General features: G+C 40.9%; 2 protein-coding genes across 5 annotated transcripts in view; one reads left to right on the top strand and one right to left on the bottom strand.

Annotated features, from left to right (window-relative positions):
* lin7a (lin-7 homolog A (C. elegans)) overlaps positions 1-11497 on the bottom strand; it is a 31149-nt gene extending 19652 nt beyond the window's left edge. For both annotated transcript variants that reach the window (XM_079335547.1, XM_079335546.1), the window contains exon 1: positions 11415-11497. In XM_079335547.1, the coding sequence (XP_079191673.1) occupies positions 11415-11451 (37 nt within the window). In that variant the 5' untranslated portion in view covers positions 11452-11497. The remainder of the gene's footprint in view (positions 1-11414) is intronic.
* acss3 (acyl-CoA synthetase short chain family member 3) overlaps positions 1-23812 on the top strand; it is a 126165-nt gene that overhangs the window by 18111 nt on the left and 84242 nt on the right. Inside the window, exons 1-5 of one of the 3 annotated variants that reach the window (XM_079335543.1) lie at positions 16725-17199; positions 18455-18599; positions 19471-19659; positions 20571-20705; positions 22976-23116. In XM_079335543.1, coding sequence (XP_079191669.1) covers positions 16865-17199; positions 18455-18599; positions 19471-19659; positions 20571-20705; positions 22976-23116 — 945 coding nt within the window. In that variant the 5' untranslated portion in view covers positions 16725-16864. Of the gene's footprint in view, positions 1-16724; positions 17200-18454; positions 18600-19470; positions 19660-20570; positions 20706-22975; positions 23117-23812 lie in introns of those variants that run through there. The other 2 variants (XM_079335542.1, XM_079335544.1) reach the window with 2 other exon arrangements.

Genomic DNA, 23812 nt, shown 5'->3' with positions numbered 1-23812 from the left:
TAACTTCACTTTAACAAAAAATCAAGAGGCTACATCCATCTATGTTCCTGTTTTCAGTATCCTATGTTGGCAATATATTTAATTGAAGCTCCATTCTTAGATTATGTGGTTGTTTATTGTTTGTGCATTGCTTTACACATGGAAAACCAAGTAGCCATACTTTATTTGTCTTTCAGTTTAGTTGCTGGATTAGATTCATATCACTGCACATCACAGTGATAGTGTTTGTTTTGATGGACTGTCTGTCCACTAGCTCGAGCCAGGCACATTTATTGAGCATGAGTTGATCAATATAGATCTGGCACGCACACACACACACACACACACACACACACACACACAAACACACACACACACACACACACACACACACACACACACACACACACACACACACACACACACACGCATATTGTGTACATTCCTGTGCTTCTGTTCTGCAACAGCCACAAAGCCTCTGCATCACATGTTTGCAGAAATACAAGACAAACAACAGGACAGTATTCTATAAGCAATCAACTTAGACAAACAATGGTGTGGGTCACTAATCAAGCCAAAAAGCAGAACAATGCAGGCTTGATCCTGTGCATGAAGCACTGGCAAATTAATGAGATGATGAGTGGTGGTTGCAGCTCTAAGTATAGTTGACCTGAAAGGCTTCATGTCCACAATCATCGCAATCAAGAGGCATCAGAACAACCACACAAAATGACCAATCACTTCTTCCACAGTCATTTTACTGGCAGGCTGGACCACAGCAATACAAAGTAATAAGCACAAACTACGTGCAGACGAAGAACACACACACACACACACACACTGAAAAAGAATTCTGGGAATACAGAGCACTCAATAAAGCAGACGGCAGGGAGGCAGGCAAGCTTTTACTGTTTGTAGACCTGTGGGAGACATGAAAAGAGGTAATCTCCGGCGCTGCCTGTGTGAATACTTTGCAAGGCTTTAAAAAGGAAACGTGAAACACACTAAGATCTTACCCTTTATTGTATTTCACCTTTATGCTACATGCATGCGTCACAGAAATCCAATGCCTGCTTCTATTTCAAGCACGCTCTAATAAAGCACTGAGGATTTTATCGATCCGCTCCAAATTGCACATTCAGTTCCCATCGAGACCAGTTATGACCCGTGAGAACGAGTCCGGTGAGAGTTGTAGTGGCAGATGGGAGCTGACAATGGGGCGAGTCATCAGGATCGTGCTAATCAGCCATTAATCAAACACTAGTCTCATGTAAAGATGGTCCCAGGTTTACGCGAATAAAAAGAACACAATGTTGATTATCAATGCCATGGCTCATTATGGCACATTTTTTTGTGCTTGCAGTCAATTATCATCTTTTAGAGATGAACTAAACAATAAGTTGAAGCAATTGTTTTTGTTTCTGTTTGCCCTTCTCGACCCCTCGCTGCCTATTTTGGACTCTCTGCTCACTTGTGTATTCTTAAGACATTTTTTTTTTTTATTCCTCATTTGCTACTGACCTTTTTCCCTGCATCAACAATCAAGTCCACTTTACATTAATTCGCCTGCTTTAGGTAAGCCACCTCCACTTCACACACAAAAAATGAGGCCAAAAAATATTAAGACTTCTATATAATCAAAATGTGACACACAAAAAATAACAGCAATTTCCCTCCTCCCCACGACAGCGCCCCAGTTACTCTGTATGATTCACAGACCTTCTGTCAACACTCATTAGAAGGACTGCTTTTTTTCAGTAGAAAGTCTGCTGACAGAAAATTTTCGCAGTGACGTTTGAGGATTTTTTTTGTGTGAAAATGGGACAAGTTTAGTTTTAATGATAAATTCTGGGTAAACAAACCACGTTTGACCTTATTTAGCTAAACATTACAAACACTTGCTCTTTAATAGCTTGTAATGAGCTGGTCCGCTTCCAAGCAGCAAGGTCATCTCACTCATCTGTCTTTGTGGTTTATGAGCATTTCTGTCTCATTAAGCTGAGGTCAAAGGTATCTAGGAAACGAAAAATCCCTCTCACTCCCTAACTTCATACAACTTCACATGAACACCAGTTTCTTCACCCACATCAATGACTTTGACTTGGCATTCGTATCTTAACTTCAAAGATTGATCTTGCAGACTTTTTTAGTGGTCCTTTCATCACACTGATGAGAAAAAGATTGCTGTCCATTTCCTCACATTATCTTTTTTACTTCACTTCAACTTGGTGATTTTAAATTTCTCAATCGTTGCATCAAACAGCAACGCTGCAGATTGATTTTAATGTTTCAATGTAACCCTCACAGGCAGCTGTCACAAAAACTGTTGAACAGAAATCCTATTAATACATGTCATGTACCATATTAGTTTATCCCAATGTAAGAGCTGGTCTATTTAAAGCAGGGCCAACCAATATGATGATACCAATATCAATATTAGGGAGGTAAAATAACCTGATATCACTTTGTTTGCTGATATCTCTCTCAGGTCTTTCTTCGATCTGTAGAGATAGCGAGACGTGCGCATTTATTGTGTTGCTCTTTTTTGGAAAGATAAATAATTATGAAAAGATGGTTAATCAATTGCTTGTTGTGATCCATATAGTGCCCTCTGCTGGTGAAAGAGAACTGCTAATGTGAAACAATGATACTCAAATGAAATGTTATTTGACTGGTGAATAAATCTGGCTAGCTGATTAATCGTTCAGGCTCTAATTTAAAGTCCAAATCCGTCAAACATGGCAGTTTGGCCATTGGCTCGAAGCATCAAAATATGAAGCTGTACAGTAGGTCCTAGCTCAGAGTTGTTTTCCCTTGTTGTAATTTTTCAAATTAGCCATCAAGGATAAACAGGCAGAGATCATTTCCCACCCAACTGTTCGTCATCAATCACAGCCTGACTTGTTCATTTGTCCATTTACAGAGATAAATGTTAAACTTAATTGTCTTCAGATTGAGTACAGACCGATGTGCACTGCCACTTTTGCTAACCTGTTTCTTCTCTGCATAAAGCCAGTGCCCTCACTAACAATACTACTGGTACTAACACTTCAAACTACAATGCGTTCAACACTGAATGTCTTGGTCTCTTTAACAGATTGTGTAGTCCGATGCAACTCCATCATAAACCTGAACTGTATAATTTTAAAACAAGACAAAGACTAAAAATGTTGTACCTAGACGGTCATATTTTAAAGTCACAAACTAATCAATCAATCAAACTTTATTTATATAGCTCATTTCAGACAAATTCACTAGAGTGCTTGTGACGGACAGGATAAACTGCTATATGAGAGAGTTATATAAGAGTTTGGAGAATAACTTAGTAAATCAGAAAAGATACATGTACATGATCTAGAGACAATGTTAACTGCACGTGACCATAGTAAAATAAGTTGTATAATAAATGGTAATCGAATAGTTCAAATAGGCTCAGAGGTAATGAAACCTCTGTTGGCTCTTTACTGCTCTGCAAATTCTCCCTTTACTACTTTCAGCGATATCTCATCTCACACAGCAAATATGTCTGAAAAGATGTTCTGCCTCGTTGTCACGCCGTTTCCCATCCGCAGAGGAGATAGGGTTGTGTGAAAATGTGTAAACAAATCAAGGTAAGATTCCATGAAAATGGATGAAACTGGCACATGGCTGCGGGATGATTTCTCGCACATAATGTGGCGCTGGAAAAACATTACCTCCCGTGTTGTTTATGTCTTCAGATTGACCCTGAAACTCAAAATGAACCACGCAGATTAAAGCAGGGGAAAAAAACCTCCCATGAGTGCACTTCAATACCCAGAGCTCTCCAAAAGTGGGACATCAAATGAGCTGTGTGACTGATCACAGGAGTGTAAAAAGCACAGGGGAGGACGCACTGAAGGATGATTGTGTTCCTTGACAAAGCAGCTGAAATGTCTGCAGGGGACTCACGGCCACGTCACGTTTACAGGAAATGAAACCTCAATCACTTGAGTAGCAAAAAAAATTACAGTTCATTAAAAGACTACCTTGAATCAGGGAGGGCTCCTGCGTGACCCTCTGATAACACTAACGTAACCATGGTGACGCTCCACACTCGTCCCATGTTGTAGCTCCAGTCGAGCAAAGAGGCTGACAGAACAAATGGAGCAAGGATGAAGATAACGCCACGTGTGTGCTCGACACCCACATGGAGCGCCTGCTCTATGCACGGTCTATGAATAACTTCAGCTGGAGGGTGATATGAAATATGATCCCACACATGACGAACAGTCTCTACATGACCACGTCTTGATTTCACACTTTAATTAGATGTCATGAATGAAACATAAACAGAATCTAAAGCCATGCATTACCACTGACTTCCATCCAACAACCATTGGATTAAAAGTGCAATATGTAGAATTTGACACTAACATATTAAAATAATTATTTTATTATTTGCAACAGTTTTAAAGCCAGAGAAATTCTGAATTTTATCGTTGTAGTTACACGATGACAGAGCCGCCATGACAGACACATGTTTGTCATTGCCATGGAAACACCGGGTGTGACGCCAATGACGCCTGCGTGAGGAAGAATTACTCTCGAAAGCTGTCGTGCTGTCGCTGCTTGTAAATTGTACTTCTCACTCATTCCCCTGCATGCTGTCATCACCTGACCGCCACACCTCACTTATTTGAGCAGCTGTTCTACAATACTCTCATCAATCCCTCATTATCTCTCACCATAAAAATCTAGATCACAGCAAAACTCTTTCAAAGCATTCCGGCCCTCTTGTCCCTTCCCCGCCTGTATCTTTTTCCCTGCATGCTTTGCCCTTTTTGCCTCTCTCCTTCAACACATTGAACCTTGCTGTTACCCGCTCTGTTTCCCTGAGTAGATTTTTTTTGGTTTTCTTTATCTGTCTGACTGAGCAGCAACATGAGTAAAATATTTCTGCTACCCCGAAACTTCTTCGTAATCCTGTTTCGCTGAACACACTCTGGAGCGAAATCCTCCTTGAGGGCTTTTTTTTTTTTTTTTTTTTTTCTTTTTTGCAAAGCTTTGACTCTTTCTCAACCTACAGACCTACTGTTTTGCGCTCAGAGGGATTCAGTGAGTCCAGATGTGCGCAACATCTGTGCAAGTTCCAACAACCGTTCCAATCCAATGAAAATATAAACACACATCCTCCATTTCTGCCAAATTTAGCTTATCTCTGAAGCAAAAACGCTCACACTGCAATTAGGTCATTCTCAGTGTGTAGTTTACTGATTATTCTCAAATAAAGAAAAGAAAATGAGCAGATGTCCTTGTTAATGAATGAGGACTTTTTTTTTTTAAAAAAGAGAGAAAAAAGGCTGTTTTACTATCATTACCAGCCAGAAAAGGAAGAATCGCATAGTTCAAAAGACTTCCTCAAAACCTTTGAAGAATAGTAGCAGCAGTCAAGCTAACCTTACTGTACGCTCCATCATGATACAGTGACAGTGCACCGCTCTCGCATTAACCAGAGTGATGAGACGAGCAGAGATCCTGTCAGCTATTAATTTCCCTGTGCTTTACGTAGGTTAAGGGCATCCTCATTAGTGATGATGGTTAAATTAGCAAAGTTTAACGCTACTGTCACGACTTCATGAATACTTTCTTCAAGCAAAGTTTGCGTTGCGTTCTCATTAAGGAATACCAATATTTATGGAGATTCATTACTGATATTCCAAAGTCTAATGTTGTCGGTGTATGTTATGTTCTCAGTCATCCAGGTATTTAGTAAATCAAAGTGGATCAAAAGGCAAGAGGACTTAGAACCTTACTTTAAATGTAGAAATATAGCTAAATGTTAAAAAAGGTTTTTTTTCAACAAACAGCTAAAGAAGATTTCACTGCCAGCTCTGCCCTCCACTTTTATTCTCTTATGCTTTAAGCTCAGTGGTTTATGGTGCTTCAAACTGAATTACATTACTAAGTACTAAAATCTTTTAGGATGCTGATATCATTTCAAAGAAGCGTGATGCAATTTTCCTTTTCTTTTGCACATCAAACTACAACATCTTGAATTAACGTGAGGTGAGCAAGGGGATGTCTTTACTGTGTCTAAATGAAGTGCCTGAGACTGTTGATCACTGACTGTATATAATTATGGACAATGCAAAGGTAATAGGGGAGCTGTTTTAGCTCAGTTGGTGCCCCATGTACAAAGAGTACAGTCTTCATTGCACTGGACCCTGGTATTCGACTATGTCACCCCAGGCTCTCTCTTCTCCACATATCCTGTCATGCTTCAGCTGCTAAAAGCAAAAAGCCAAAAAAAAAGTAATCTTGAAAAAATAGATGAAGGATAACAGACCCTTTCAAACAAAGTAGCCATGGATATGGTTGGGAAGAAAAATGAAACTTCTTGTTGTGTACATAAATCCTTCACAAAAGGAAACACTTTATATAAAGCTAAAAAATGTTGCTTTTCTTAAGCTGTTCTGCTCCCCGAGTATTAAACTGCAACAAGCAAGAAACTTCAAAAGCTCAGATATCTTCGTAATGTGATTTCAAGGGAGGGCAAATATCATATTGTTGTGGAAAGTGTAAAATGGCAAAACCTAGTTTCTAGTTCCACTAAATTTGACCACATTAATACATTTCTGCAGGAAAATTGAAAAGAGTAACACTTTTATGTATCGACAGAGGTAGAAAGACACATACACATCATCAAACAGTTACAGGAAACAGGTTAACAAAGCGGGCTCTAGTATCGCTCCTTTTCTCAGAGAAAACAATTCTCCCTTGTATGTAAAAGCTAGCTACCTGCATTAAATGCAACAAGTTACCTCATCTTCCCCTTCTGTCTGGAGCCAAAGCATTTTTTTTATTTTTTATTACCGTCTGAGTTTAAAATAGACAAAATAACAGAGTCAGGAAAAATTGGTGCAGAAAAACAGAATTCCTGGTAGGTACTGGGAAATCAAAGGTGGATTATAAGGGTGTAAAAGCTTCCACTGAAGGATTATGCCTTTTAAAACATGCATTTGTAAATGTGAATGACATCGTCTCTGTGGCAACATCCTCCTGTAACCTCATCTCCCTGAGCTCTTCGAACATCAGACAGGGACTAAAAAAGGTCATCCTCATCATTCGCTGATTAGAGAAAAGGCACAGAGCTGAACAAAAGCCACAGTGACGCGTAATGAAGGCTTCAACGCAGAACAAAAGCTGCACAACATTGTTGATGGGAAGTGTTGGGCTGCTGGGCACTGCTCCAGTTTTCTGGGATAATTAGTCCATTTATAATAGTGGCAGAACTAAGTGTAATTCATTTTCTATGCTCAGAGGTGTCGTTTTTTACAAAACTGCAGCCGTGTAAATAAATACATCCACATCAGAGGCTGGTCTCATCAAAACCAGGTGGTCGTGATTACATCTCAGAAACCTGGTGATCCGTTTTTTTTCAAATTCTGACTCTGATAATGGATGTAAATGTCACTTTCAACATCAGCAGATTACAATAAAAAGGCTTAGGTAACCTTTCTCTGACTCAATTCCCTACTAATGCTTGATACCAAGTTTTGCTCCAAATAATGGTATGACTAGACTTGGGAGTTGGCCAGTATCGAGGCAGCTTCCTGAGGCAATATCCCCATCAGACAATAACCAAGGGGTTACAAGGTTACCAAAACAGTAGCCTACACAAGTACAGATTGTGACTCTGTATTATAGCCAACAGCTGTTAAAAGTAATAATAACATGTCACACAAATATCTAAGGGGTACTTGCTAATGCCAGTATTCATACAGGTATTGGAATCAATATTTGGAAGGAAAATGGTGTTGTTAGGTATGGTACAACGTTTTTCATCAGCATGCTTGTCAATGTAAAAAATCCTTGAAAAAGGCCTTGCCATCTGCTGCCTTCACTTTGACCTGGGCGTCCTTCAAACCTTTGCAACTCTGCGATGACGCTAAAAATCGTTCCAAATAAGTAAAATTGGATAACATGGCTTCGCCAAACAAGTCCAGTCCCCATGCCGAGAGAATTAGCTCTTATTTGCCCTACAGCGACGATCCCCTTGAAGCAACAACAAATAAATCACTCCTTGAGGGCTAATGGCTCTTTCAACAGCCTGTGGTGAAAGCAGAGAGTGAAAACGGTGCACTTATTTTATTCTTCATCGCCTCGACACTGGACGTAGTCCCTCAGTGACAATTACTCTCCAAGAACCGTTTTCCTGTGTTTAAAGTGGGTGAGTTTAGATATAACCAGCTATGAGTGACGTCAGCTTGTCAGCAGCCCTCTAATCCTTCAAATCTCAGTGACTGAAAGCATGTGATGGGAATGAGGTTGGGCCTTGAATCACTGAACTCGCCATGATCTCGCAGAGGGAAAACAAGGACTGGGGCATTGCATTGCTTTAGCAATTCCCTTCAGTCTACTAAAAAGGACGGCTTATACTGTTCCAACAGTTGCTACTTTCAAAAGCCTTTTAATATCCTCTGATAAAGAAATCCACCACAGAAACAAACTGACCTCTCCGGTCAAAAAATCTGATCTGTGCAAGGTGCACAAATCCACTTTTACCAACGAGGAAAACCTTTTGCTTCTTTCATGCACTCCCACTTTGCTACCTCTCACTCTCTTTCAACCTTCATAACCAACCTCTGAATGCGAAAGGTCTGTCAGCTGTATTCTGAAAGTACCAAAGGTCAATCAGGGAATTGAGGAAGTCACTTTCTAAACTGGAACTTCAGCAGACTGACACTACCAGCAGTAAGTGTTAAAGAGCACAGATTTCTTTGAGTTGAAAAACTCTCTACAGAAGCATAATATTCTGAGATGTGATACATCAACTGCTTACACATTTAATCTACTACAGAGTACAACATCTCTACCGGATTTTAATTTCTACCAAATTGATTGTTTGAGCCAGACTAACAAGTTAGTCATGGGGTTTCCTTTTTGCGAGCAGCGACAAGTTTGCATTCAAGGTTGCAAAATGCCAACAATATGTCATCATCATCATTAGCAGCTTTAACTTGTGCACACAGATTTTAATGTTTGGTTGGATTAACGCAATACAAACTAAGCAGCATTTTGTGCTATATTCTAATTGGCAAATGTGATCATCCATGCATACAAAGCGTTGTGTGTAGTTATGAACTGAGTGAACAAAACAACTGCTGCACATGGTTGTGTTCTTTAGTTATTATGTAAGGCGGAAGGTGCATGCAGGCAATTGCATTTAGATCAATTCAGTTGTGCATCTTATATTAGTATTTGGATTAGTTGATGGTTGTTACAGTTTGGAATTATTGCACCCTACAATTTCTATTTACAAAGCAGCTCACACAATAACTAGTGCCACTCATTTCCTGCACGTTTCTGACAAAATTCTTTGGGAAACAGCAACTATACTCCCACATTGACCTCGGCTCTCACTGTCTCATTTCAAACAAGGTTTTCCTCTCTGGGACTTGCCTATTGGCAGTTAAATGTCAGCTCTACAGAGAATACAGAAAGGTTTTTATAAATCATTTAGCAAGGTTCAAAACCATTGTTCCTGATCCGATTCTTCTTGTGCTTGCTTATCACAGTCATTTCCTCCGACAATAACAGGAAGGCCAGTGATGTAAGCTCCTTTCATCCTGTTGTGACCCGACAAGCCAAATAGGATCCCTGAAAATGAACATCGCTGTCTTTTTTTTTTTTGCACGCCGCGTTTGTTGGACACCTGTGGAAATTGTGGTAGCCAAAGCCTAAACTCCCAACATGAGACAAGACAACCTTTTCATTAACAATTAGTGTTTCCTCGAAAGCCAAAACCAGAAGCTGTAATGTTGCTTCTCTCCCTCTCGCCTGACCGCCTGACGCCTCCTGTTTAAGACTATCATTACAGCTGCTCGTGCCTTTACAGCTGCAAGTCGCTGACTGGTCCCATTCATGCCTCAGCATGTGAATATAGATCTCCCCCCCCCACTCTGAGGTCACATCTGAATCACTGCCCTGCAAATGACTAAGATCAGATAAGGCTGAATGCTGACATTTTACCAAGATGGAAGACATTTTCCTTTGCTCCACTGTTAAAAGCCTGTTTATCAGTTCAGCTAAACCCTCTTTTTATAATCCATATGATGAGTGGTGGGCTGGAAACGCGTGGGTTGAATTGTTTATCTGTTTTTCCTGCTGCAATCTTCCCCTCTTTTCATTAACTCTGCATGCTATAGCACTTCTGCACCCGGCAGCTTGTCTATCAGTGAAGCTTGAATGCCCATAATCTTTATTAAAGAACAAATTGCAATTGAGCACAAAGACAAAAAAATCTAATTCCTCATTTAGCAGAAAATGATCAATTCTGGCTAATCGCTCGGATAGCACATAACAAGGGACACCAGTTGAGATTAATTTCTGTATAATAATTCACTCTCCTGCCAGATAAAGTGTATTTATAGTCCCCTCCTGTGGCATGGGAAGTAGCTGGGGAGCTGATGCTAGCTTTAGTTGGCACAGAGGAAATAGCTGAGTATCTGCCTTCTCTACATTTGACAGAATCTGCTTCCTATGCAATGCTTGTGCAACATTTTATTCACAAGTGCATGGTCTGAATGTTAGACTGAGACGTAAACTTAACAGGCTCTTCAGATGTGTCTATATGGGGCATTTTGTTCTTGCTTTTATCTCCTAGTTGCATTAATGTAAAAAGGGGAATTAACATTTACACAATATTATTTATCTTGCAGCTTGCAGCAGCGTTGATGCATGCTGATGCAAAATTCCCTCTTGGACTCATTACTACTCACTACTACTATATGAATGAGGTCAGGAGGGTGCACACATTTGTGTTTATGTTAAGTAGTTCACAATTACATGCGAACACACCTCATGGCAAACACAACCTGTGGTGTATCTGCAAAGCAGGCTGGGTAATAGCATCAGAAGACGTATAATTAGGCAGCAATATGCAATTTTCTTGCATATTTGAGGTCATCAACAAGTACAAAACGGCAAATACTCCTCTTATGTTCTGTTCTATGATGACACGAACCTTACTAACTTGCAGCTGCACAGTTTAAATGCAAAAGTTGTTTCGTTGCAAAGTAAATCTTCAGTTTTTCAGAAGAGAAGAAACCGAGAATGTGGATAATGTAAGCGATGAGGTTACATAATATAGATGGGGATAAACGTACTGTAAGCAGTGTCATCCAGTAGTAAGACAAAGGCTGGGTAATGATGTTAAAGCGATAATTTCACATAATAAACACGCGCTCCCTTTTCCACGCACAGAATGGGAAGCTTTGATTTATTATTGCGTTAGCGCGTATCGCCTTAAAATAACAGCTCGTGAAGATAATCCGTGTCGGGAACGAACATCTCGAGCGGAACCCGGGGTTCTCGATTCCTTCGCCGAAGTTTTTCTGAACATCCAGGAAGAAAAAAAACCCCCAACAAGCCTTTAAAGTCAAGCAGAGATCGTAAAACCACGAGCGCCTTACCTCGATCCAGAGAGAGCGGTTGGACCACTGTCGCCATGTCTGCTGTTTACTGGAGACTGGAGAGGCTACGGGAGCTGCAGCATCACAGAGAGAGAGAGAGAGAGAGAGAGAGAGAGAGAGAGCGGAATGATTGGGAGTGGTTTGGAGGGGGGATTAATCTACCTTAATCCTTATCATCAAGTCTCATCACCTGGCATCCATTGCAAATTCAATATTTTATTATAAAAGATTAAATCATTTTATGTTGTAAGTGGGAGTTTTCTGAAGATTGATAAAGATTTTTGTCTTGTGTTTTTTTTAAAGAACAGTGTGTATGTGAGATACACACACACACACACCCAAAAAAGGAATAAATTACTGTAATTTATGATATTTTTATCACTAGATCGAGGGGTGTAGAGCAGACACCCGACTTGAACAGGGGACGGATTTATCAACCTCATGGTTAAAAGTATGTGGATTAAAAATAAATAAATACTGACACTAAAGGCTGCTGCAGTTTGTCGTAGAGCAGGTCGTCCCAGTCAGATTGCCAGTGGTTCAATCCTGGCATTCCTTCGGTCAGAGTGGCCTTGAGCAACATACTGAACCCCACATTTAAGTCTGACTTTGTGAATGCATGTGTGAGTGGAAAAAGATACAGTCTGATGGGTAGGGCAGCCAACCTTCACAGATCTCTGAGGTGAAAATGACCTCCATTTGGTCTTGGGGGTTTGTCCTCATCCCTGTCAAGCCATGTCTCACCCAGAGACGTGTAAAACATGGACGTATAGTCAGAGCGATGTCATCCATTGTTTTTTTAAGAACAGTTTTGAAGCCCAACGATGGCGGGTGGCATATTCAAAATAACTTTCAGTCAGCTTATAAACAGGCAAACACATGAGCCCTCCTGACAATCAGATCGGGAACACTCCTTAAAACAGTAACGTTTGTGTTATAATCAATATGGATGAGTTTAACCCACCACAACCAAATTCTGTTCCCCAAAACATGTAAACATTTTAATTTCTGCTGGGTTAGGTTAAGTGTCTTAGACAGAAATATATCCTACAGTTAATTATTCTTACATGTTGCTTCAGCATCCCCAGAAGTCTGCAGTGGCCTCTGTTCGCATGCTGAATAACTGAACCATGTGTATATCTTTGCCTTCTTGTGTAAACACTTCCTCCATTGCGCCTCAGAGATCACTTAATTGCAACCCTTGCTCTTAAAGTTTATTGTGAAGCGCTGAGCCATACCGCTTGCTACATCCTCTCCTGGCTACACGTGCTGCATAGAGCCTGATAAGGACTGAATGATGGTAGTAAACCTTTGTTGAAGGGCTTAAGGATTAATCCTCATGTTTATGTGCGACCACAGAACCAATGCGAAGGCACTGACTCTCTTCATTTACTGTAGATCTGCTGCCTAATGATGCCTGCTGCTGTTCGAGCATACCTTAGTCGTAGCGAGTCATAACACGAGGAAGAAGTAGGGGCCCAAAAGGAAACAGTGCACCAAGAAAAGTCACATATTCCCCAATGCAAATGCAAGCTGTAAACGAGAATGTACCTGAGGCTGTGACGAGTATTTAAGCATGCATTTGTACATCTGTCAAAGAAAAAACAGCAATATCATAAAGACATTTAAATCATTGAAATATGATTTACATTGCGTTGCCATAAAAAAAACATAACCAATATCAGAAGCAATTACCTCTCTCTTTACCCCACTTGTTGTAATATTTCCTGTTTTCATGAGTAAGTACAGGATGGAAATATTAAAATGTAAAAAAAATCAATCTGGCTTTTACATTTCACTTAGATTCAATTTCATCATTTTGAAAGTGTTTCTTAATCTAATCATTCAGTCCATATGTGCTGCTGAGTTCAAGCCACCCACAGTCCCAGCCAGCTGCATGCAGATGTGAACTGGTGGTAAGTGGGTAGGAAGCACAGGGGGATAGAGAGAGCGAGGGCTTAGAGAGCGCACGGAAAGAGGGCACGGACAGATTACAGGCTCCCATCCATATGGGCTGGAATACAGTTCTGCTTTTTTTTTTTTTTTTTTTAAAGAGGTGGGATTACACTGCAGGGCTCTTAAAGCCCGTTCACTGCAAGGGAATTGATTTCTGAAAGGTCTCCAGTCGCACAGAAGGAGATGCAAGAGGCCGTGTAGTCAGAGCAAATATAGACGAATGGACTGAAGTGTGTTTGCCTTTTGGGTTAACGATCAAAATGTTGGAAGGAACCAACCAAGTGCTTGTGCAAAATAGATTCAACAGGTTTGGTTGTTACAGAAAAACATGGACTCAGCGGGCTGCTGTCATTACTTTGTTGTTATTCTGCACTGCAGGAAACACAAACAATTAGCTAAATCAGCTCTGGAAGGAAATGTCTGAAAACGTATTTGTTATTAGTGAAATTGCATAGATAATGTTTTTGAGAATGTTCTGAGTTTGTTTTTTTTTCTTGACGTGAAAGGCTGCCTCCCTACAGCTTCTTGGTTCTTCATCACTGAGCTCCATGAGACAGCTGCTGACAGATTATGAAATCAGATCATCATGTAAACAAGTGGGAGGAAAACTGATAGACATCTTGAAAAAAATTTTTTTTTCCAGACTTTTAACAAGGAATGTTGAACCAGTAAAGTCTGGGAAGAAGATCCACAAATATGTTCTCTTATTCCCAAAGACTGTCTGCAGTATTCGCTGACTTTTATTGGATTTACCTCGGGCAACTTTAGCATTATATTTACCTCAAGGGTCCCTTTACGATTCAAAAAGGAAAACCTGCTCTGCTCTTTTTCCATCAACGATTCACTTGTCTCATGGAAATATTACTTGACATTGTTGCAACTAACAGCACCTGGTTGATTTCATTTCAATCAGCAGCTGTTTGTGTGGGTTTATCGACTGTCTTGTTGCATTATTATCCAGCAACAACACTGGAAGAGTTGTCGGTAACCTTCTTCTGCATTTCTTTTACTCATTGACTGACAGTATTTTTATGAAGTGACAGTCTTGCTTACACATGTTTTTAATAACAGTTCTTTGGTGGAAATAATGGAATTGCCTGGAAGAATCATTGCTTTTATTTCCTCATAAATCACCAATATACTAGTATTTTGTGTTTGAGTCTTGGGCATCGTTGAACCAAATATCCAATTACAATTCATCATTCTAAACTGTGGATAGTTAAGCCTGAATTTGTTAACAAGTCTTTCTAGCAAATGTCTAAATACAATCCCAAATGTTAAATATCTTCCAGCTAATTTAATCCATATTCAGATATTCTGAAGGAAGAAAGAAAATTCATAAAAATTAAACCATCTGCAGATAAATTGTGGTCATTTGCTTCTAACCGTTTCTGAAGGGCAACCGGCTCATTTCTGCTTCAAAAGAGTCACACTTATTGCATCCAATCAGACGAGAGGGTAAGACCGAGGAGCCGTAATGAGCCAGTGTGGACTTCGGTTTGGGTCTGATTGGCCTTTGCGTGCAGCCATTAGTTAGTGCTCTCTTTCTTTGCACGCCCGGTGCCAGAGAGAGAGAGTGTAAGAATGATACAGATTCTGCCAATAGCATCTTCACTGTTGTAAAAAGAGTTACTGGAGCGTTTGGGGGTGCAGGGATTTAGTGAGACCTTTTGGCCAGACAAATTACAGCATGAGAGGAGAGAGAAGGCTTCCTTTCCCCTGTAAAAGAAAAGTAATACATGAATACAGATCATATCTTCTATGTGTTGAAAAGTGATGAAATTCAGATCGATGAAAAGCGAGCAGAGACGGAGGAAAGGATAACACTGCTTTGATGGATTTGCCTTTTATTCAATCTACGGAGAATAAACACAAAACCAGTCCAAGTGTTAATTTGTGTTGTTGTTCTTATTACTAGTTGCAAAATAAAAGGGTCATCATGTAACATACAATGCATGACAGTATAAAACAAACACCCAGAATTGAAGTGAACCAGAAAATTATCTGAAATTGACATTTTTTAATTAAATTTAGACACTTTACTTTTTGTTCAAGACTTTACTTTCTTTGTCTAATTTTAGTCTACCTGCACTGTTGTTCATTTACTGTTCTGTGTGCCTTTGAATTGCCCCCCGGGGACGAATAAAGTTTTATTGAATTGAAGTCTTATTGCAGCATACTTTTAGAAACTAACAGCCTAACATACCTCACTACGATCCACGCTCCACGTTCTCCAGGCAACACCCACTTTTTCAAAAATACTGTATAGTGTCCTGTAATTTACGACATCATTACTGTTTAGGGCCTTTGTCCCGTGCTTCAAGGTGAGCATCCCACAATGCATTGCTATCTACAGTTCTTTACTGTTTTAGGTCAAAACAGTATTATGTTGAAAATTGGCCATAAATGAACAACAGTTGCTCACGGTGTACTTAACCAGGGGCACCGGTGTGAAGGGGTCACTTCAAAGGGGGCTTGTGGGATTATGGGTATTTATGGCGACAAAAGAGATGTATGACATAACCCCATCTAAGAGCACATGGAGCTTTCACTGCTCAGTGTGGCGTGCCAGGATTGCACAAGCTGCTGCTGTCACGACGAGACCAGAACAAGTGACTCAGCTTAAGAAGAGACATTTTGAGATTTTAATTTGGCTGCACACAGCACCGACTTCATGATAATTGTAAATATCCTCAAACAAGCCTTCTAAATGCATTCCCTGATCACTTCAAGCAAAGGCATTTGCATTCCTAGCAGGAGATTGGTTATTGATACCACCCCGAGGAGCCTGAAAATTTAATGTAGCTGCAAGTAAACAGACAGATTTGTGAAGAAAAGAAGCTCGGAGAATCTCACAACGAAACATTGATGATTTCTTCTTGTTTGCATAATGAAATACTTGCTAAAGGCAAGAGGCTGAAAAACGATTTTTATTTAAAAGGTCTGAAAAGTCAAGTATGCCACATATTTCTAAGTCAGTAAACTACTTTTTGGCAGTATTATGAGTTTTGTTTTCCTTATGTAAATTCCCAGTTAATGTCTCTCGGGAATTTACTGCCAAAAAAGGGATTTTATTTATGGGAACCACCAGAAGTTCAAAAGTTCAAAAGCCACAACTTTTTTATAACAAATGCTGCACGTTGGTTTTCTGCTTTTTTTCCCCAAACAGATAACATGAATAAACGCTTTATTTATCAAACAAGCCTACTCATGGCTGGTTTGCAGTGGTCTTCTTTTTTTTCTCTCTTTAAGATTAGTTTTGGAGTTGTGCAACAGTTTTTCAATGCGTCTCAAAGCTCCTCCTGCACCAACCACATCCAGTTCATAGTTCGCATTCCTTGAGTGGATTGTAAGGATTTCTCCCTTGAGCTGGCCCCACTACTGATGACGTCGGCTCAGGCTTGTGTTGTAGGGTCGGATGTGTCACCTGAAGGAAAACACCGGAAGAAGTAGCCACGCGTGAAAGTTTCTGCTCTAAAACAACAACGGCAGCAATGCACTTCCAATTAAAACAAATACAGCGCCTGAGTCAGTGCGCCTCGCTGCAGCGCAAAAGGACACTTGGGAGGGAACTGTGGACTTTTTCTACTGCACAACAACAACAACAACAAGGCATTAGAGCAGCGGGATCCCATGCATCTGCAGATTTAAATAAGTTTTACGCATTGCAGTGTTATAGAAACTATGCATCCGATTCCGCGTATAATCGAGCTTTTGCCTCAGCGAGAGACAACCCCGAGACTTTCTGGAGTGAGGTGGGACAAGATATTGACTGGTTTGAACCGTGGAGTAAAACTTTGCACGTTGAGGATCCAGTGTTTCCAAACTGGTAGGTAACTGTGGGGCGAGCGAACACAGAGCGCAGGATTTTCTGTGAGACACTTTCACATGAAAGTGCCCACATGTGAGTGTCACATGTGAGTGGGAAACAAGAGAAACATGGTAGTCTACACCAGTGTTTTCCAAAGTGGGGGTCGGGACCCCCTGGGGGGTCTCGAGATTCCCTCCAGAAACATTTAAAAATGGAAAATGGTTAAAAATCGCATATTTAATCCATGACTTTGAAAACTGCAAGTATGATGATCTTTGTTCTATTGTGTGGTTTTCTAATGCCAGTGTTTGGAGAATCCTAATAGTGTGCGTGGCTGTGCTCAATTTCAAAGGTTTTGCGCTCCTCCAGGGACAATGGGGGGGCCCACAGTCTCTTACACCGTTTTATTGGGGGTCGCGGGCTGAAAAGTTTGGTAAAGCCCTGGTCAACAGAACTTGCGCTTGACTGCCACCTATCTATAAGTCAAAGCCAATAATACTTGAAGTTCCGATAACACTAAACATTTTTTAGAAATTAAGGGAAATAAATGAAGGATACATTTTGGATTTAATGTATGACCCTGAATTGCTGAGAACATAACTTTGTAGACAAATTGAAGACTACTGACTTACATAATGGCAGTAAGATCCAAATAATTATAAAGATTGCATAATCAATAGAATTTCCTTTTCTGGAACATCATTTGAGTTTACTCCACACTTTTCTCTTTTCGTCTCTTCTTTAAAAAATAGACCTTATTTGTTGATTTCTTTTACAAAGTGAAAATTCTAATAAATCAATGAGTCATCTGATAAGTCTATACACTATTTATTTGGTTAGTCAGGGGGTAACTTTTATATTATTTAAATGCATGGCAGCCTGCATAATGATCCTGCACTGAGAGTTATGAAAAGGAAAAGATTTGTGTTTTTGTTTCTTCTCAAGGTGGCAGAAGCTGCTTAAATTTCAGACTGTTCAAATGAAGGTGCACAGCCAACGTGTTCCTCTCTGTCTGCCATCCAAAACAGCAGTTTCCCAGACACCATCTGCTCAACCTGCTCGCTGCTCTTCATCCATATGCACAGCTTTGAAACTGTCGCTTTATCAAGTACACTGCTTCACCGTGCGCTGCTGGCACACATTAATGCATATGTTTTTCTTTGAGTTCAATTCGTCAGGAGGCGTTTCATTTTCTAACTCCCAGCTAAGAATAGATACTTTACAACAGGATGTTTAGGAATGTGTGTTGACTGATTTTGTTTGGGCCGTTCAGGTTTGTTGGAGGGAAGCTGAACATGTGCTACAATGCTGTGGATCGTCATGTAGAGGGCGGTCGTGGAGAGCAGCCTGCCATCATTTATGACAGCCCAGTGACTGGAACCAAGCAGATCATCACATTCAGAGAACTACAGGACCAGGTGAATGCCAAAGTCCCACAACTGAACTGCCCTGGAATCTTTTACCATGATCTTTACTCCCAGAATTGATGGTAAAATATTAACTGTGAAATCTGCAGCTGAATCATGTGCACTGAAAAAAGACATTATCAGTGTTGCCATGACAATAAATAAAATATTCCATCCTTCTGCTAAGACTACTGGCCACATCTCTTCCCCCCTGCAAGTTCAACATGAGCCACACTTAGCATGAAGGGAAGCACAACAGCTCAAACAGATAGAAGAAGTAATTAACTTGATTGACATTTGGACAGATGTTTGAGTTTGAACGAGCCTGCAAAGCAACTACGGTTATCAGAATGTGTTCCAATTGAATGAACACTCAGCTACATCTTAATTAGTTTATTTTCCTCAAAGGAAAAAAGTCATTAATTATGGTTTCCAAAAATAAAAAGAGCTCATTCCATTTTTTTTGATAATTATTCTCTTATTTGTGTAGCCAGTAATGGATTTGTAGAAACATAATAACATTTCATAAACATAAATAATCAAGAAGCATTTCACACAGTGTGCTTTTTAGCTACACTAATAAATTCTGACATGTTGGTTATCGTAATCAAGGACAATTATTTAAGTGGATTTCTGCTGTTGTTTTAGAGTCAGTGAACCTTCCAGGGGTAATGCGAACGCCTGCTTTAAACCAATGTGTTGTCATCAAGCTCTGCAGAAGCCTGATAACGAGTCACTCGTTGGATTCAGCTGCGTCCGAGCAGGGAGACGTCTAACAGTCTGAGGAAGCCGGCCCTCCAGGACTGGAGTTTGACGCCTGTGCTTTACACCACAATGTTGTCTTTAAGTACTCTGCATCCTCCCTCCCTGTTTCTTGGTCCAGGTGTCTCGGTTAGCAGGAGTGTTGGTGAAAAACGGAGTGCAGAAAGGAGATCTGGTCGTCATCTACATGCCCATGGTGCCGCAGGCCATGTTCACCATGCTGGCCTGCGCACGGATCGGAGCCCCACACAGCCTCATCTTTGGCGGCTTCGCTTCCAAAGAGCTCTCTGTTCGCATCAATCATGCCAAGGTAAGAAAAAAAAAAAGTCTTGTTATTCACCTCGCGGTTGAGATGAATCTCTTCTCGAGCCGTGACAACTCGACAACATGATCTTAATTAAATCAGAGTCACTCGTCAGCACCCTGGCTGCCTAAGGATAGGCTGATGCAATGACTTTTTGTTCTTTTCAAGCACTGAAATGAAGCCGAGCAATAATGTGTGTGCACGTCATTATTTTAAATTCCTAATTTGCATGTTGTGTCAGTAATGTGGCCCCATTCATCCTGAATTATATGTGAAGCAAGTAAGCCAGAGGGGCCTGAGGCATCTTTGTTTAGTTAAGCTTCGAATAAATCATTCAGAGCAGAAGGGACATCTTCTTACCTTTTCCTCCTGCAACCGCACACTCACATACAATGTGATAACCACCTGTACAGCAGTTTTACAACAGGGAAAATGAAGAGCTGATAGAGCTATGTGATATTTTGAGTGTTCCTGAAGTGCAGTTTGTGCAGAATGAATTGTAAAGAAAGGCTTTATTTATCCTCCATGAACCCCTTGATCAGTAGTTCAAACTCTTACTGTTCAGGTTCATTTGAAGAGGTGGTGTTTTCAGATGAAGTGTTCACACACCGTGAACAAGTTTGCTCTGACAAATCATAGAAATCGATTGTTCCTTTAAAGCTGATAAAAGGAAAAAAGCTAATGATTCATTTCTCCCTGAGCAACGCTGTAGACATATATATTTTTTTAAATTAAGAGTTACAGCAAATACTCCTGAAAACTGCTCATGGTACCTGTGTTTGGCTCCACACAGTTCTACTATGTTAGAGCAGCAGAGAAAGATGTCAAGTCAAGCCCGATGCAGAGTCTCGCTCGTCTGTGGATCCGTGGTATTTTCTAACACGGCCGAGCACTCACGCAGTCTCTTTGTTTCTCAGCCCAAGCTGATGGTTACGGCCTCGTTCGGCATCGAGCCAGGCAGAAAAGTGGAGTACCTCCCTCTGGTGGAGAAGGCCTTGGAGATGAGCTCTCACAGGCCCTCCAAAGTCCTCATCTACAACAGGCCTAACATGGTAAGGATCACAGCGCATCACAAAATGATGTCTGGTCTTGTGTGATGTTATATAAGACACTTGATAAACAGTGAAGTGTTGATTTTTTCTTTCTTTCTGTGACTTTTGAATTATTGCAAAATAAGTGTAAAACAGGATACGAGTAGAAATAAGAAAACAATCTTGGTGGTTGTATATAGTGTCCTCATTTTGGATCTTTAACCCTGAGGGTAGAAGCTCTTAGATTTGTCCTTGTGGATTTTGTACCTTTTCTCACTGCTGCAAGGAGAAAAGGCCATTATCTATTTGTCCTTAAGTTCAGTGGTTCTTACAGGGTTTTTTTTTCTGCAGGGCCCCCCTTTTCGTAGATGAAAATGCATCCACAGAAAGTAAAACATAGGGTCATGAATGTCTTTCGGGAACAACATGTCTTCAGATTTAATTTGAAACTCGGTCTGCAGAAAAAAAAAAGAGAACTTTCAGGCCACTTTTAGAGATGAATTTAACTCTGGGGCTGGCGGGAAAAAAATCTAGGTAAAGTCTGAGTGAAAGATGTCTGTGTTCACATGGCTGACTATTTCAAGATGTTTTTCAGCAGTTTTGTGTACAGATTATGTGAATTGCACCGTCACGTACTGTAGGTAGGATACGGCAAATAGAGGGGGAAGCTGTGCCCTCCTGTAGAGTAGCTTCAGTGTTCGTCCTTTCACAAGGCAACTCTGTAAACGACTGTACAAGAGGCCAAAGTGAAGCGTTTGATGGCACAGATGCAGCTTAGGTGAAACCCTTCAATCAGACACTCTCTTCTTTCTGTGAGGTCTTAGATTGTTCGGCTTCATGTTAGCTGGTGCTCAAACACATTGTAGTCTTTCTTCATGAGCCGCCTTTAGAGAAGGCCGAAGCTCAGGGCGAGATCTGACTCATCACATTTCCTCTTCTTTATATGGCGGTCCTCATGAAGTTGACCACTGCAGGCACCCCCCCCCCCCAAAAAAGAATAAAAATAAAATCCAGTTTAAGAATCACGACGACAGCAGCATGAATTAAGTCTTTAAAATGTCAATGTATGTAAATGTACACCTGCTGCTTGTTTGACAGTATGTTTATGTAGCTGGTAAATATGCCTGCCTGTGTAGTCAGAGTACTTTCCCAAAGGCTCAGGTAAAGAGAGTTGGACCAAAAAAAGCATTTATTCCTTTGAACTCGATCAGAAGCAAATTGAACTGCAACAGACTTTTGGCTAAATCTGGCGAATGTGCAAAGGAAAGGTGAGCAGGTATTACTCCACAAATCCCCACAGCAGATGAAAGGATCAAATAATGCACATGCAGTTTAAAACAGGTGACAGGTTGGAAAAATATCGTGGGCATGTTGGCAGCATGTTGGCAACCTGCTGTGCATCAAAAGCAGCCGGGCTCCAGAGTGTAAGCTGGCTATACGGTTATATACGGCACAAAAACACGCGTAACACGGTGACAAGAGAGTTTCACATTAACAGAGACGCACACAGTGTAAAGCTAGGGGAAGAGAAAGGATGCTTAACTTGGTTCAGCTTCTTCTGAAGGTATTTTCTGGGGTTGGTATCTCAGTTTGACATTCAGTTACACCATGTGCCTCTATCTGACTCACACCACTTCTTAAATTAACATAAAGCAATCTATTTCATCTGGTTTCGAGTACTCTGGTGTTATCTGCCGAATCACAGAACGATCCTCTGAATAAAGAGATCGCCAATTAAGCAGAGATGCTCGGTGGGCACGAGGCGGCTATCAGGGAAATAGTTTTCACAGGGAAAAAATTCGCTGCAAACTCGTCCCACTTAAAATCATGTGAAGCACCACTTTGAAGGTGGTGGCAGCGGGCTGCCGAATCAATTTACTGCATTTCAGTAAGCAAGCGGCTGTGACTCTGTGAACGGGGCTTCTCACATGAAAGGCTCGCTCGATCAGCCGCAGTTTGCTCCGGCTTGAGTTTTCATCAGCTGTCTGTCCTGTGCCTGGAGAAGAATCTGCGTGACAGTGAACGATGTCTCAGTGTTGAGCACCAAAGAAAGAAATGAACCCGACTTTTTTTTTTTTTTTTTTTTTTCTTCCGCCTGAGTCGTTACTCAGTTACAAAAGAGGGAGATGTAAGGGCCGCTGATGTCTGACCACAGTACACGAAACTGTAACTCGGCATTAAGTCAAAGATTTGGTCATTTGAACAATCACAGCCTTTGAACAGTTCCCCTTTGTAGCTGTATTGTTGCACTAAGAATACGTTTATTTTTCTGCTTGTTCTTTGTCTTTTAGGAGAAAGTATCGTTGAGTTCAGATTTGAGCCTGGACTGGGATGAAGAAATGGCCACAGCTCATCCTCACGACTGTGTCCCCGTTCCCTCCAACCACCCTCTCTACGTCCTCTACACATCTGGCACAACGGGAACCCCAAAGGTACCATCACGTAGGGATTGTGATCGGGAAGCAGAGATGTGTAAATCAGAACCTTAGACTCATAGATGTGTGCGTCATGCAAAACACACGGACGGAGCTGTAGGGTTTACTGTCAGCTCTGTTTGCCTAAACGCCTCCCGTGTGACTCGCCTGCTTTTTTTTCTTTTTTTTTGACTCTGCGGAAAAAAACAACCCGGGCCAAATCTAAGCGTCATCCCTGTGACATAAATAAGATGGAGCGCTTTAACAGCCGGAGCTGCGACTCATGCAGGAAGAGTTGCCTGCAGGCAGCCATCAAATGGAAGTTGGGGGGAGTGGGGGGGGGGGGGGGCTTTTCAAAAAGCATCGTTTTATCTTCGGCCAACAAAGAACAGAAAACCTTCTGGCTACTTGCTGAGCTTAATAGAGCGGTTATTGCCTACTTTTCTGTCTGTGAGTTACTGTGTCATTTGAAGTTATTGATGTGCTGAGACCATAACATTATGATTGCAGAGGATGCTTTGACTTCAACATGTCTTTACAACAGAGCCCGACCAAAAGGAGCAGCAACTTGACACCCACTTTTTTTTTTTTTTTTTTTTTACAAAGCAGTCACATGTAAACAAACTCAGAGTGACTGTGTCAAGAGCGATATTAAAACCGCTGCCTCTTCCTCTCACGCCGCACCTGTCACCTGTCTGATGGTTTTTTTCTTTC

This window comes from Symphodus melops, assembly GCF_947650265.1.
Source record: "Symphodus melops genome assembly, chromosome: 22".
NCBI classification, from domain to species: domain Eukaryota; kingdom Metazoa; phylum Chordata; class Actinopteri; order Labriformes; family Labridae; genus Symphodus; species Symphodus melops.
This window is presented reverse-complemented; position numbering and strand designations above follow the sequence as displayed.